The sequence below is a fragment of the Panulirus ornatus genome, chromosome 28, assembly GCF_036320965.1.
Source record: "Panulirus ornatus isolate Po-2019 chromosome 28, ASM3632096v1, whole genome shotgun sequence".
NCBI classification, from domain to species: Eukaryota; Metazoa; Arthropoda; class Malacostraca; order Decapoda; family Palinuridae; genus Panulirus; species Panulirus ornatus.
In genome coordinates this window covers 17,545,924-17,562,851 of record NC_092251.1, presented here as the reverse complement: position 1 = coordinate 17,562,851, position 16,928 = coordinate 17,545,924, and the positions used below count along the sequence as shown (strand labels likewise).

General features: G+C 41.3%; 1 protein-coding gene across 1 annotated transcript in view; it reads left to right on the top strand.

The window, feature by feature from the left end:
- The window catches only part of LOC139757912 (echinoderm microtubule-associated protein-like 6), a gene marked incomplete at its 5' end in the record, with an annotated part of 241,329 nt that overhangs the window by 17,208 nt on the left and 207,193 nt on the right, over positions 1 to 16,928 (top strand). Inside the window, 2 exon segments of the mRNA XM_071678858.1 lie at positions 8,986 to 9,134; positions 9,291 to 9,477. Of these exon segments, the coding sequence (XP_071534959.1) occupies positions 8,986 to 9,134; positions 9,291 to 9,477 (336 nt within the window).

The following is a 16,928-nucleotide window of genomic DNA, read 5'->3' as shown; positions in this document are numbered from 1 at the left end:
AAGAAATGGCCCAACCCACCCCCATACACATGCCTTGATTCAATCCACTGACAGCACGTCAACCCCGGTATACCACATCGCCCCAATTCACTCTATTCTTTGCCCTCCTTTCACCCTTCACCCTCCTGCATGTTCAGGCCCTGATCACACAAAATCTTTTTCACTCCATCTTTCCACCTCCAATTTGGTCTCCCTCTTCTCCTCGTTCCCTCCCCCTCCGACACATATATCCTCTTGGTCAATCTTTCCTCACTCATTCTCTCCATGTGACCAAACCATTTCAAAACACCCTCTTCTGCTCTCTCAACCACGCTCTTTTTATTTCCACACATCTCTCTTACCCTTACGTTACTTACTCGATCAAACCACCTCACACCACACATTGTCCTCAAACATCTCATTTCCAGCACATCCATCCTCCTGCGCACAACTCTATCCATAGTCCACGCCTTGCAACCATACAACATTGTTGGAACCACTATTCCTTCAAACATACTCATTTTTGCTTTCCGAGATAATGTTCTCGACTTCCACACATTCTTCAAGGCTCCCAGAATTTTCGCCCCCTCCCCCACCCTATGATCCACTTCCACTTCCATGGTTCCATCCGCTGCCAGATCCACTCCCAGATATCAAAACACTTCACTTCCTCCAGTTTTTCTCCATTCAAACTCACCTCCCAATTGAATTGACCCTCAACCCTACTGTACCTAATAACCTTGCTCTTATTCACATTTACTCTTAACTTTCTTCTTTCACACACTTTACCAAACTCAGTCACCAGCTTCTGCAGTTTCTCACATGAATCAGCCACCAGCGCTGTATCATCAGCGAACAACAACTGACTCACTTCCCAAGCTCTCTCATCCCCAACAGACTTCATACTTGCCCCTCTTTCCAAAACTCTTGCATTCACCTCCCTAACAACCCCATCCATAAACAAATTAAACAACCATGGAGACATCACACACCCCTGCCACAAACCTACATTCACTGAGAACCAATCACTTTCCTCTCTTCCTACACGTACACATGCCTTACATCCTCGATAAAAACTTTTCACTGCTTCTAACAACTTGCCTCCCACACCATATATTCTTAATACCTTCCACAGAGCATCTCTATCAACTCTATCATATGCCTTCTCCAGATCCATAAATGCTACACACAAATCCATTTGCTTTTCTAAGTATTTCTCACATACATTCTTCAAAGCAAACACCTGATCCACACATCCTCTACCACTTCTGAAACCACCCTGCTCTTCCCCAATCTGATGCTCTGTACATGCCTTCACCCTCTCAATCAATACCCTCCCATATAATTTGCCAGGAATACTCAACAAACTTATACCTCTATAATTTGAGCACTCACTCTTATCCCCTTTGCCTTTGTACAATGGCACTATGCACGCATTCTGCCAATCCTCAGGCACCTCACCATGAGTCATACATACATTAAATAACCTTACCAACCAGTCAACAATACAGTCACCCCCTTTTTTAATAAATTCCACTGCAATACCATCCAAACCTGCTGCCTTGCCGGCTTTCATCTTCCGCAAAGCTTTTACTACCTCTTCTCTGTTTACCAACTCATTTTCCCTAACCCTCGCACTTTGCACACCACCTCGACCAAAACACCCTATATCTGCCACTCTATCATCAAACACATTCAACAAACCTTCAAAATACTCACTCCATCTCCTTCTCACATCACCACTACTTGTTATCACCTCCCCATTTGCGCCCTTCACTGAAATTCCCATTTGCTCCCTTGTCTTACGCACTTTATTTACCTCCTTCCAGAACATCTTTTTATTCTCCCTAAAATTTAATGATGCTCTCTCACCCCAACTCTCATTTGCCCTTTTTTTCACCTCTTGCACCTTTCTCTTGACCTCCTGTCTCCTTCTTTTATACGTCTCCCACTCAACTGCATTTTTTCCCTGCAAAAATCGTCCAAATGCCTCTCTCTTCTCTTCCACTAATACTCTTACTTCTTCATCCCACCACTCACTACCCTTTCTAATCAACCCACCTCCCACTCTTCTCATGCCACAAGCATCTTTTGTGCAATCCATCACTGATTCCCTAAATACATCCCATTCCTCCCCCACTCCCCTTACTTCCATTGTTCTCACCTTTTTCCATTCTGTACTCAGTCTCTCCTGGTACTTCCTCACACAAGTCTCCTTCCCAAGCTCACTTACTCTCACCACCCTCTTCACCCCAACATTCACTCTTCTTTTCTGAAAACCCATACAAATCTTCACCTTAGCCTCCACAAGATAATGATCAGACATCCCTCCAGTTGCACCTCTCAGCACACTAACATCCAAAAGTCTCTCTTTCGCGCGCCTGTCAATTAACACGTAATCCAATAACGCTCTCTGGCCATCTCTCCTACTTACATAAGTATACTTATGTATATCTCGCTTTTTAAACCAGGTATTCCCAATCATCAGTCCTTTTTCAGCACATAAATCTACAAGCTCTTCACCATTTCCATTTACAACACTGAACACCCCATGTATACCAATTATTCCCTCAACTGCCACATTACTCACCTTTGCATTCAAATCACCCAACACTATAACCCGGTCTCGTGCATCAAAACCACTAACACACTCATTCAGCTGCTCCCAAAACACTTGCCTCTCATGATCTTTCTTCTCATGCCCAGGTGCATATGCACCAATAATCACCCATCTCTCTCCATCAACTTTCAGTTTTACCCATATTAATCGAGAATTTACTTTCTTACATTCTATCACATACTTCCACAACTCCTGTTTCAGGAGTACTGCTACTCCTTCCCTTGCTCTTGTCCTCTCACTAACCCCTGACTTTACTCCCCAGACATTCCCAAACCACTCTTCCCCTTTACCCTTGAGCTTCGTTTCACTCAGAGCCAAAACATCCAGGTTCCTTTCCTCAAACATACTACCTATCTCTCCTTTTTTCACATCTTGGTTACATCCACACACATTTAGGCACCCCAATCTGAGCCTTCGAGGAGGATGAGCACTCCTCGCGTGACTCCTTCTTCTGTTTCCCATTTTAGAAAGTTAAAAAAATACAAGGAGGGGAGGATTTCTGGACCCCCGCTCCCGTCCCCTCTAGTCGCTTTATACGACACGCGAGGAATGCGTGGGAAGTATTCTTTCACCCCTATCCCCAGGGATAATATACATATATATATATACACATACCCACACATACACACACACACGCACACATACACGCACACACACATACATATATATACATGTGAAAAATGTAAGAAACAATTTAGAAAACTGAAACTTCTAGCTTGAAATGAAATGAAAAAAATGAATGTCACATAATGGTTCAACCTCTGGCTATGTAACGGAAATGTTTAATTTATTTACACAAACGTCAATAGTAGTTCTCATCAATTTAACCACTGTATCAATAAGCTTCAATGTCTAAGCTACATTTTTTATACATATATACACATATACATGATTCATAATTGCTGCCTTTATTTATTCCTGTTGCCACCCTGCCACACATGAAATGACACCCCCCTCCCCCCACATGCACGCGAGGTAGCGCTAGGAAGAGATAACAAAGGCCACATTCATTCACACTCAGTCTCTAGCTGTCATGTATAATGCACCGAAACCACAGCTCCCTTTCCACATCCAGGCCCCAAAAAACTTTCCATGGTTTACCCCAGATGCTTCACATGCCCTGGTTCAATCCATTGACAGCACGTCAACCCCAGTATACCACATCGTTCCAATTCATTCTATTCCTTGCACACCTTTCACTCTCCTGTATGTTCAGGCCTCAATTGCTCAAAATTTTTTTCACTACATTTCTCCACCTCCAATTTGGTCTCCCACTTCTCCTCGTTTCTTCCACCTCTGACACATATATCCTCTTTGTCAATCTTTCCTCACTCATTCTCTCCATGTGGCCAAACCATTTCAATACACCCTCTTCTGCTCTCTCAACCACACTCTTTTTATTACCACACATCTCTCTTACCCTATTATTACTTACTCGATCAAACCACCTCACACCACATATTGTCCTCAAACATCTCATTTCCAACATATCCACCTTCCTCTGCACAACCCTATCTATAGCCCACGCTTCGCATCCATATAACATTGTTGGAACCACTATTCCTTCAAACATACCCTTTGTTGCTTTCCGAGATAATGTTCTCGCCTTCCACACATTCTTCAACGCTCCCAGAACTTTCGCCCCCTCCCCCACCCTGTGACTCACTTCCACTTCCATGGTTCCATCCGCTGCCAAATCCACTCCCAGATATCTAAAACACTTCACTTCCTCCAGTTTTTCTCCATTCAAACTTATCTCCCAATTGATTTGTCCCTCAACCCTACTGTACCTAATAACCTTGCTCTTATTTACATTTACTCTCAACTTTCTTCTTTCATGCACTTTACGAAACTCAGTCACCAGCTTCTGCAGTTTCTCACATGAATCAGCCACCAGCGCTGTATCATCAGCGGAAAACAACTGACTCACTTCCCAAGCCCTCTCATCCACAACAGACTGCATACTTGCCCCTCTCTCCAAAAATCTTGCATTCACCTCCCCAACAACCCCATCCATAACAAATTAAACAACCATGAAGACATCATGCACCCCTGCCGCAAACTGACATTCAGTGAGAACCAATCACTTTCCTCTCTCCTCACTCGCACACATGCCTTACATCCTCAATAAAAACTTTCCACTGCTTCTAGCAACTCGCCTCCCACACCATATACTCTTAATACCTTCCACAGAGCATCTCTATCAACTCTATCATATGCCTTCTCCAGATCTATAAATGCTACATAAAAATCCATTTGTTTTTCTAATTATTTCTCACATACATTCTGCAAAGCAAACACCTGATCCACACATCGTCTACCACTTCTGAAACCACATTGCTCTTCCCCAATCTGATGCTCTGTATATGCCTTCACCCTCTCAATCAATACCCTCCCATATAATTTCCCAGGAATACTCACCAAACTTATACCTCTGTAATTTGAACACTCACCTTTATCTCCTTTGCCTTTGTACAATGGAACTATGCATGCATTCTGCCAATCCTCAGGCACTTCACCATGAACCATACATACATTGAATATCCTCACTAACCAGTCAACTCAGTCACCCTCTTTTTTAATAAATTCCACTGCAACACCATCCAAACTCGCCACCTTGCCTGCTTTCATCTTCTGCAAAGCTTTCACTACCTCTTCTATGTTTACCAAATCATTCTCCCTGACCCTCTCACTTCGCACATCACCGTGACCAAAAACACCCTATATCTGCCACTCTATCATCCAACACATTCAACAAACCTTCAAAATACTTACTTTATCTCCTCACATCACCACTGCTTGTTATTACCACCGATGTTCCCATTTGTTCTCTTGTCTTACACACTTTATTTATCTCCTTCCAAAACATCTTTTTATTCTCCCTAAAATTTAATGATACTCCCTCTCCCCATCCCTTAGAAATCTCCCTTAGAAAACATAGACTTCCTGGTGACTTAATCCGATTATCTAAATCCTGAACATTTGATAACGTTAATCAGGAACATCTTTTTGAAATACAAGAAAATGCGGTTACCAGGACTATAGGAATAAAACTCAAAGCTGAAAGATGTAGTGCAGATGTGGAGAAAAAAAACTTTTTCTATAGGTGTGTTGAGCATTGGAATAAGTTACTGTCAGATGTTGTGAATGCTAAGACTGTAGATACTTTCAAAAGTCATGTAGACAAATGTTTTATGAATTTAGGTATACTCTGAGAAAAATGCCAGGAATAAACTGGATTTATGACAGTGGTAACAGGGATAGTAGAAGGTTGATGTGCAGCAGCGGGAGTCAGTGATAGCTTAAAAAGAAATTGCTGAACAGAATTACATTTTCATGTCAAATTAAACTCCCCCCCTTTTTTTAATGCCAGACAACCCAGTCATGGGCCAATTAGGCCTCCTGTTGTCCCTCTTTCTCATGGAAACTATATCTCTTCCTTTCTCCACTTCCATAGATGCCACATTCAAATCCTGTTTCTCTAAATATTTTTCTCTCATATTCTTTAAGGCAAAGACGTGAACCATACATCCTCTGTTGCTCCTGAAACCACATTGTTCCTCATCAGCCTGATGCTCTGTACAAATCTTCACCCCTCTCAATCAGCACTCTCCCATACAACTTACCGGGTGCACTTTGTAATTTGAACACTACCCTTTACTCCCTTTACCTTTATACATTTTCATTACATATGCATTATGTCAATCCTCAGGCATTTTTCATGATCCATATATACATTGAAAATCCTAACTAACCAATCAACAACATAATGATCACCCCCTTTCTTAAGAAATTCAGGTGCAGAACTATCTACTGTAGCTTCTTGCCAAATTTTTTCTTACACACGGATTTCACCTCCTCTTTTCTCCACCAGACCAGTTTCCATGACACCCTCACTTCTCATACCTCCTCAGCCCAAACTCCCTACATCTGACACCCTATCATCAAACACATTCATCAGTCTTTTAGAATGCTCACTCCATCTCCTCTCCTCATTTCCTGTTCATGCTTTACAATGGGGGTATACTACAATAGAGTTTGCAATCCTCTTGCTAGCATACCTTTCTCAACAAGGGTTTATTTCCTCAATTGGCCTGTCTAAGACAAGGGTAGATCTTTTAAGATCCCACTATTTGGGTCATGGACAAAAGAATTATAGAGCCTTTTTTTTTTACTGTAACATCGATTGTTCAATGCAGGACCTTTACTTTCAAAGAGGTTCCTGATTCCTTTTGCTTGTAGTTGTTAGTATAGACAAACTGCCTCATTTTGTTTACTGGTGTAGTGTGACCCTCAGGTGGGCACATATCTGTCTAAATGTAAAGGAGGCCCATCCTTATCAACCACTAATCCTAAGGGGCTCTCATTGGACCCAGGTTTTCTTAACTCTCCTTGACAATTCTTGTCACTTCTTAGATTATCTGAGCACTGACATTATATCATACCCTTGTTATTATCCTTTCCAAGATTTGCTTGGACCCCTTTCTATGGATCAGGAATCTATACCATGTCATAATAGCTCCTTGGCCTCTTCGGGCTTTTACACACACCCAGTTGTTCATTGTTATAATTGTGAAGAGCAAAACTTCACTGTTAAATTGTATTATTAGGTGAAAAATTAACTACAGTTAATTTTCCAAAATGTTCCAGTTTATGTGATTAGTTTTGGCCAGCACAGATAAAACTGAGTGAAAAAATGAGCATATATAGCAAGCCTTTCAGTATAATGGTTATAGGAGAATCAATTTTAGGAAGTTGGACCTCCATTTCCCATAAATGTGGATGATCTGTCCAGGTTTCTTTTCATGAAATCCTCTTTATATAAGTTGGTCTTGAATTCACATGGAGCTAGATATTGGTTGCCCAAATTATTCTTATCTACAACAGTATCTCAGAAAGATGTTTAATGCCTTGCAAATCCTCACAGATGTCACAACTAGTTCCTATTTTTATTGAAGCTATATTTGAGAACCCAGAGTTCATCTTGTAATCATCCGATCACTTTTTTTCCCTTTGAGGATTATTTGGATGATCTTGAAAAATTCTGTGGCCCCTAAGGACACACGCTAAGTTTTAAGGTTGTATTTGAGAGAGATTTTCTGGTTAATATTGAAATTTTCATAGTCCCTAATAGCATAAAATCTCTCCTTATCCTTATGGTAATTCTGACTCATATTTATTGTGTTTGGAGCTGTCTCATGAGTAAGTATGCTCAAGCTCCTGTTGTTTGTTTTACGCTACACCCTACCTTTTTAGAAAGCTTTTTATACTTTCTGTATCTGATCTGTTCTCCATGAATCCTTCCTCCTTGCCAGAGTGTTCAGTTAATCTTTTGTTTATCAGGAGCATTTTAAGGCATATCTTAAAGCAGTTTCCAGTTCCATACAAAGAGGTCTTTATGCAAACTTTGAGAACCAAGCATCAGTGCAGACAACATGCTATAGTCAACTTAATAGAGTAAAGCAGACAAAGTTGTTGCAATTCTTGTCTTTCTGTGATCCCCTATTCTTAGTGAAGTTATTTACAAGGTCTTCAAATATTCTCTAGAACCATTTAATGAGGAAAACCCTTCCGTTGATGCAGAGGTCTTCATTGTTGATGCCTATCATCATTTATTAAGAGTACCCTTGATTGCATCTGTGTCTCATTCTGCATGAAGTAGAGTTAACACTCCAAGGCAGTCTTCTTGGGGCTGCCTTCTTGCATCTCCAGGAAATTTACAGCAAACTGGCACCTGGTCAGACAGGTGTCATTTCCAGTGCTTTCAAAAGTTTTGAAATTTCACCTACCAGAAGTATTTAATGTCAAGAAGAGGTTCAGGATGGCGTAAAAAGAACAAAATTGTCAAGAGGAAATTTTGTTCATCCCAACACTGCTATTGGCTGACAGAGATTTTGATCAGAACTTCATAGACCCTGCACCAAATCCAGTCTGAAGTAGTCATTCATTCAGGAAAGAACTTTTGTGAATTTTCTTCTCTGTATTCCCACATTCTCATTCAGGAGGCTTCATAGTTCAGTATGAATTCTGTTGAACTGAAGGAGGTAAATGAGGGAAAAGACTTGGGCATGATAGTCTCTGGTAACCTTAAACCAAGTAAGCAGTGCACAGAAACACTGCAAAAGGCCTGATTTGTATGATAGACTAGGAGTGATGGAGGAATTGGTGTGTGGCCTAAAGAGACTCTTAGGGAGAACCCCTCCTAGTACATAGGAGATTATGTTTGAGCAGAGCAAGGGCTGAACCCTTACAGGAGGCCACATGGGATCATTTTGCTTCATATTGTTATCATTGGACTTTCATATTCCTTGCTCAGAGGGTAAACTCTGTCAAATTTGTAGATTATAGCATTGGTTCTAATATCATATCACATTTTTAGACACCAGCAAAGGAAAAATACAGGTGAGAACAGTGTACTGGAGGGAGTAGAGATTGCTGATGACTCCACTTTTGCCAAACGTCGAAAAGCTACAAGTACAAAATCTGAGCATAATGCTCCTCCCACTCAAAGTCTTCATATGAAACACGTGTTTGGGTAAGTTATGTATTTATATCATGGTGTGCAATACTCAGCTTTTTGTTGAAAATAGGTTTTTTCTTGAGCTTTGTATTTCCCTTCATGGAAGATGCTCTTTGCTTTTAGACAAAGAAATGTATACATAATGTTTATAGAATTTTCATTGCCTGCCAGTTTTTGTGCCCATAAATGTCGGAACAATGCCCATTGGCTTAAGAGTGGCCATGTGGTGTATCATGTAGCAGCTGTTGGGGTAGTGTGTGATCCAAGCACCCGAGCCCAGCGCCATTACCTTCACCACACTGACGATATTCTCTGTCTTGCTGTACATCCTGAAGGGGAACTTGTTGCTTCAGGCCAGGTAAGTTTGAATTCACTTAAGTGAAGGAACATTAAGATATAATACCTTTCAGATGACAAGAAACCTGCAGACTAGGAGCTGCAGGTAGGGCAATTGTAGGCTTACAGTATGAATTTTGGAATGAGTTTTAGTGCAATTACTGGTGGATATGAAGATTTCTTTGCCTAAGATGCAGAATTGGTAAACAAAATTTCACAACTACTGGCCCATGACTGAATGCATGAATGATAGAAGGGTTCACCAACTTATGAAAGTGTACCACTTGTTACTAATTAAAAAAGGATAAAAGGGATGACTGATTCATTGGCAGAATTAGGATGATCTGTGAATAGATACATTTATGAGTGTGATTAGATGAACCAACTAGGGGCAAGATTGTGTAGTTACAGCAGGATGAACTAGAGGTGAAAAACAGCCCCAGAATACTAGGAGAAGATCACAGCGACCAGAATATGGTTAGGGTGGAAAATGATTTGCTCAAAATTGTTAAGAATGGAGAACATAAGGGCTTCAATCCCTTTGTCATCCATATGGGAAGAATTCAACCATTCCCTAAGCTGAATGTTGAAATCCCTGAAGTAGAGGATCTCAGCTTGAAGGCATGTAATTAGTCACGGAAAGATATAGAATTTATAGAATCAGGAAGCAATAGGTAAAACAGAGGAAAATTGTGGTAGTTGGGAGACAGATCTTGAGACCCATGACATCAGAGTTTGGGGACTCAAGGTCTCTGAGTTGTGCAGCAAATGTGTCGATGTTAAAATTAGCATAAGCACCCCCTTTGAACCAGAATCGTGAGTGGAGATTATAGTTGGATATGAAAAAGGAGCCAATAACATCATTGGACAATTGTGTCTCAGAGACAAGTAAGATATTAGGAGAGGTACCAAACATATAGAGTTCAACAGGATAGAGATTACTAGAGAGACCACAAATGTTGGTATGATGAATGAAAAAAGAGAAAGGTCTAAGAAAGAGGGAAAGGTCATGGGAGGGGCTATTACTATACTGTCAGAGCTCTCCCTCTCATTGGCAGTATAGTCAGGCAGAAACCCAAAGATTTGTAGCATCCCATGGTGCCAGAGACTAGGGGCCATAGATTTGTTGGGCTCTGTCATGATTATTTTTGATATCATTTAGGCAGACAGGAGTTGGCAAGAGTGCTTATATGATGAAAATAAGCAAGGTTTGAGTAGGTGTATGGTGCTTGTAAGGAGAAAGTGGCAAGGCTAACTCAGTAGATCCGTTTTATGAGACAGAAAGTAAGACCAGCAATCCTAATATGGAGAGTTTAAGATGGTTCTGGGCACCATTGTAAGACTGCTTACTCAGGAGGGTAGTACCACCCTGGGGTGGGGGGCTGTTGTCAACAGCTTACTACCTACTGGATTGCTTCATAGGTAGGGGATGGGTTATTCCTCAAGTTAGCTGGGGTATTTGGAGGGGCCAACACACTACCACCTGAGTCCTCCCTCTCACTGGTAGCAGAGTCACACAGGAAAGTTTAGGTAAAGAAGTATACCTTAAGTTTGCAGGGGGTCATAGGAATGGCTATTACTCTAATACCTGAGCCCTTCCTCTTGCACTTAGCAGAGCCACATGAGAAAGTAAAATTATCACCTTTTTGTCCTGTATAGTCATATTCAGTACTCATGCCAACAACAACATGATCCATGGATAAACTACAGACAAGCACATCACTGATTTGATGTCCAACAATGAAACAGCACCCATTGCAGACACGACAGTCACCTAAAAATGAGCTTCCAGAATCACAGAACTGCCAAAGTGTCTACAAACTGTAAAGTATAAACTGACAAAAGTCACATGGCAGATTGCCCAAGGATCAACTGTCCTGTGAGACAATACCAGCTTTCTTCTTCCACCACTTCCAAGGGCACTGCAGCTTCATCCTTGTAGTTTTATACTGTTATTTGTTTGTCAAAGTTCTTTTGAATGTCAAGAAATTATGTGTATTATGTTATCAAAATTATTTACTCTTTTCAGTTCTATTATTTATATGAAGAATTTGCATTTTTTGAAAAGTATTACTATAAATCTGTGAAGTCTTTTTTTCATAAAGCTTATTTGTGAGTGATAGTATTACATATGTTGCCCATCTGACTATTTGCTTTAGTTTTTTCTTCACATTTTGATCAGGTTTGGTGACAAGAATTTGACAGTGTATTCCAAATAAGGTTTGATTCAGGTACTGTAAATAGTGAGAATTGTATTCTTCATTTTATGATTTATATTTCTAGTAGTGTAAAATAACATTCGGTTTGCTTGTGCTGTTTGGTATTGATTTGCATATTACAGGTCCCTACTGATAATCATTCTAAGGTCTTTTTCTTGATTTGCTTGTGATATTGGCTGACCAAGCATGTAACATTCATGATGAATATTTTTGGGAAGGGGAGAAAGAATTCTATGTCCATATTCCATGCATGTCATAGAAGGCAACTAAGAGTGGTGGGAATTTGGGGGGATGGGACCCCTTGTTGTATTTCAATTTATAAAGATGGAACACAAGAAGGAACCAAGCAAGGGGATACTCAGCCTCATTGAAGGCCCAGGTTGGGGTGTCTGAATGTGAGTGCATATACCAATAGAAGAGAAAGGAAGTATGTTTAAGGAAAGGAACCTGGATAATCTTGAACCAGGAGTTGTGGATGTGTATGAGTGTAAGGAAATGTAAGTGGATTGTGAGAGGTGTGTAACTATTAGTGCTTATGCACCTAGCCATTAGAATAAGATCTTGAGAGGCAAGTGCTTTGGGAACAGCAGGGTCAGTGTGTTGGTAGTTTTGATACAAAAGACTGGGTATCAGTGATGGGGATTTAAATGTGAAGGTGAGTAATGTGGCATTTGCATGTATGATTGGGAGGCTTGGGGTATTCAGTAAGTTAAATGGAAATGTAGAACATCTTGTGGAGTTATGTGCTGATAAAGGGCTGGTGATTAGCCATACCTGGCTTAAAAGGAGAGATGTGTACAAGTATGCAAGTCACAAAGATGGAAATTAGGTATTATTGGAGTATTACAGTTGATATACTTGCAAAAGAGATGATTTTTGGATGTGAATCTTAGAGGGGCAGCTGGTGGGATGTCTGAACATTACCTTGTGGAGGTGAGAGTGAAGATTTGTAGTGTTTTTGAAAAAGGGGAAACTGTGGATGAGAAAAGAACTGTGAGTGTGAGTGAGCTTGGATAAGAGATTTGAATAGGGAAGAACCAGGAGAGATTGTGTGCCAAATGGCAAAAGGTGAGATTAAATGAAGTTAGGGGAGTGAGTGAGGAATGAGAGATATTTAGGGAAGCAGTGCATGCATGCACAAGAGAAGTGTTTGGCATGCATAAAGAGGGAGGTGGGCAAGTGAGACAAGATAGTAAATGGTGGGATGAAGAAGTAAAGTTGCTAGTGAAAGAGAAAAGTTGTATGGGCAGTTCTTACGGGGAAGGAGTGCAAATGATTGGGAGATGTATAAGAGAAAGCAGCAGGAGGTCAGAAGGAAGGTGCAGGGGTTGAAAAAGAAGACAAATGAGAGTTAGAGTGAGTGAGTACTGTAAACTTCAGGAAAATTAAGAGGTTGTTTTGGAAGGAGGTATATATTGTGGAAAAACAAGAGAACATATAGGAACATTAATGAAGTGGGCAAATGGGAGGTGGTAACAGGAAGTGTTGAGGTGAGATGGAATGATTATTTTGAAGGATTATTGAATGTGTTTGATGATAGGATGGCAGATGTAGGGTGTTTTGGTTGGGTAGGTAAGTGAAGTGAGAGATTCATGTAGAATGGTTTGATGAAGAGAGGCAGCTACAAAGGATGGTGTTTCAGTTGAATTTCTTAAGAAAGGGGTAACTATGTTGCTGATTGGTTGGTCAGATTTTCAGTTTATATAAGGATCATGGTATGGTGCCTAAGGATTGGCAGAGTGCATGTATAGGGTCATTGTGTAAAGGCAAGGAGGACAAAGGTGAGTGTTCAAACTATAGAGGTATAAGTTTGCTGAGTGTACCAGGTAAGTTGCATGGGAGAGTGGTGATTGAGAGAATGAAGACATGTTCAGAGCAATTGACTTGGCGGGAATAGTTTGGTTTCAGAAGTGGTAGAGGGCATGTTTGCTTTAAAGTATGTGTGAAAAATACTTCAAGAAAGAGATAGATTTGTATGTAGCAATCATGGATCTGGAGAAATCATATGATGGGGTCGATAGAGAGGCCTTGTAGAAGGTGTTATGAACATGTGGTGCGGGAGGAAGCAAGTAGAAACATTGAGAGGTTTATATAAAGAGTGTCAGGCATGTGTACAAGTAGGAAGAGAGGAGAGTAATTCTAAGTGACAGTTGGTCTTTGACAGGGGTATTTGATATTGCCATGGTTATTAAATTTGTTTATATAGGATGGTGGTGGAGGTAAATGCTTGAGTCTTGGAGAGAGGGCCTAGTTTCCAGTATTTAGAGGGTGAAGGTGGCTGGAAAGAAGTTAGTTGTTGTTTGCTGATAATTAAGCACTGTTGGCAGATTTGAGTGAGAAACTGCAGAAGTTAGTGACTAAGTTTGGATGAATGTGTGAAAAGCGGAAGTTGAGAATAAATGTGAATGAAAACAAGTTTATTACATTTAGCAAGGTAGAGGAACAGGTTAGTTGGGGGTGTGACTTTGAATGAAGAAAATGTAGTGGATATAAAAATGTTTTAGTTACCTAGGACTGGACATGGCAACAAATGGAACCATAGAAGCAGAAGTGTCATATGGTGAGTGAGGGTGAGAAGGTTCTGGGAGCATTGTAGAATGTGTGAAAAGAGAGGTCATTATCTGGAAGGGTAGAAATAGATGTGTTTGAAGGTATGATAATTCCAGCAGTGTTGTATGGATATGAGGCATGGGCTATAGATGAGAATGTATGGAGAAGGGTGAATGTGTTGGAAAGGAATGTTTGAGGATGACATTGGGTGCGAGGTGGTCTGATTAAGTAATAAATGGGTAAGAGAGAGAGAGATGTGGTAATAAAAAGAGTGTAGTTGAGAGAGCTGAATAGGATGTGCCAGAACAGTTTGGGCATATATGGAGATAATAAGTAAGGAGAGGATGTACACCTTCCCAAAAAAGTAATGGCCCCCTGAGACTGAAGTTTCTAATAATCTACAACTGGCAGCACCATCAGGTTTTAATCCTGGTTGGTCAACTGTACATTATGAGAAACTTTAGGCAAGTTGCTGGGAGCAGTGAAAAGTTTTTATCGAGGATGTAAGGCATGTGTACAAGTAGGAAGAGGAAAGTGATTAGTTCTCAGTGAATGTTGGTTTGCGGCAGGGGTGTGTGATGTCTCCATGGTTGTTTGATTTGTTTATGGATGGGGTTGTTAGGGAGGTGAATGCAAGAGTTTTGAAAGAGGGGCAAGTATGCAGTCTGTTGTGGATGAAAGTGCTTAGTAAGTGAGTCAGTTGTTGTTCGCTGATGATGCAGCGCTGGTGGCTGATTCATGTGAGAAACTGCAGAAGCTGGTGACTGAGTTTGGTAAAGTGTGTGAAAGAAGAAAGCTGAGAGTAAATGTGAATAAGAGCAAGGTTATTAGGTACAGTAGGGTTGAGGGTCAAGTCACCTGGGAGGTAAGTTTGAATGGAGAAAAACTGGAGGAAGTGAAGTGTTTTAGATATCTGGGAGTGGATTTGGCAGCGGATGGAACCATGGAAGTGAAAGTGAATCATATGGTGGGGAAGGGGGGGCGTAAGTTCTGGGAGCGTTGAAGAATGTGTGGAAGTCGAGAACATAATCTCGGAAAGCAAAAGTGGGTATGCTTGAAGGAATAGTGGTTCCAACAATGTTATATGCTTGCGAAGCATGGGCTATAGATAGAGTTGTGTGGAGGAGGGTGGAGGTGCTGCAAATGAGATGTTTGAGGACAATATGTGGTGTGAGGTGGTTTGATCGAGTAAGTAATAATAGGGCAAGAGAGATGTGTGGTAATAAAAAGAGTGTGGTTGAGAGAGCAGAAGAGGGTGTTTTGAAATGGTTTGGTCACATGGAGAGAAAGAGTGAGGAAAGATTGACCAAGAGGATGTATGTGTCGGAGGTGGAGGGAACGAGGAGAAGTGGAAGACCAAATTGGAGGTGGAAATATGGAATGAAAAAGATTTTGAGTGATCGGGGCCTGAACATGGAGGAGGGTGAAAGGCGTGCAAGGAATAGAGTGAATTGGAACGATGTTGTATACTGGGATAGACATGCTGTCAATGGATTGAACCAGGGCATGTGAAGCGTCTGGGGTAAACCATGGAAAGTTCTTTGGGGCCTGGATGTGGAAAGGGAGCTGTGGTTTCGGTGCATTATTACATGACAGCTAGAGACTGAGTGTGAATGAATGTGGCCTTTGTTGTCTTTTCCTAGCACTACCTCGCACACATGAGGGAGGGAGAGGGATGTTCTTTTATGTGTGGCGGGGTGGCGATGGGAATGAATAAAGGCAGACAGTATGAACTATGTACATGTGTATATATGTATACCTTGAGATATTTTTTTTTTTTCAAACTATTCGCCATTTCCCGCGTTAGCGAGGTAGCGTTAAGAACAGAGGACTGGGCCTTTGAGGGAATATCCTCACCTGGCCCCCTTCTCTGTTCCTTCTTTTGGAAAATTAGAAAAAATAATGAGAGGGGAGGATTTCCAGCCCCCCCGCTCCCTCCCCTTTTAGTCGCCTTCTACGACACGCAGGGAATATGTGGGAAGTATTCTTTCACCCCTATCCCCAGAGATATATAGGTATGTATATATATGCGGGAGACAGTGACAAAGCAAATAAATAAATATACTTTTTACATTTTTTTTTTTTTATACTTTGTCGCTGTCTCCCGCGTTTGCGAGGTAGCGCAAGGAAACAGACGAAAGAAATGGCCCAACCCCCCCCATACACATGTACATACACACGTCCACACACGCAAATATACATACCTACACAGCTTTCCATGGTTTACCCCAGACGCTTCACATGCCTTGATTCACTCCACTGACAGCACGTCAACCCCTGTATACCACATCGCTCCAATTCACTCTATTCCTTGCCCTCCTTACACCCTCCTGCATGTTCAGGCCCCGATCACACAAAATCTTTTTCACTCCATCTTTCCACCTCCAATTTGGTCTCCCTCTTCTCCTCGTTCCCTCCACCTCCGACACATATATCCTCTTGGTCAATCTTTCCTCACTCATTCTCTCCATGTGCCCAAACCATTTCAAAACACCCTCTTCTGCTCTCTCAACCACGCTCTTTTTATTTCCACACATCTCTCTTACCCTTACGTTACTTACTCGATCAAACCACCTCACACCACACATTGTCCTCAAACATCTCATTTCCAGCACATCCATCCTCCTGCGCACAACTCTATCCATAGCCCACGCCTCGCAACCATACAACATTGTTGGAACCACTATTCCTTCAAACATACCCA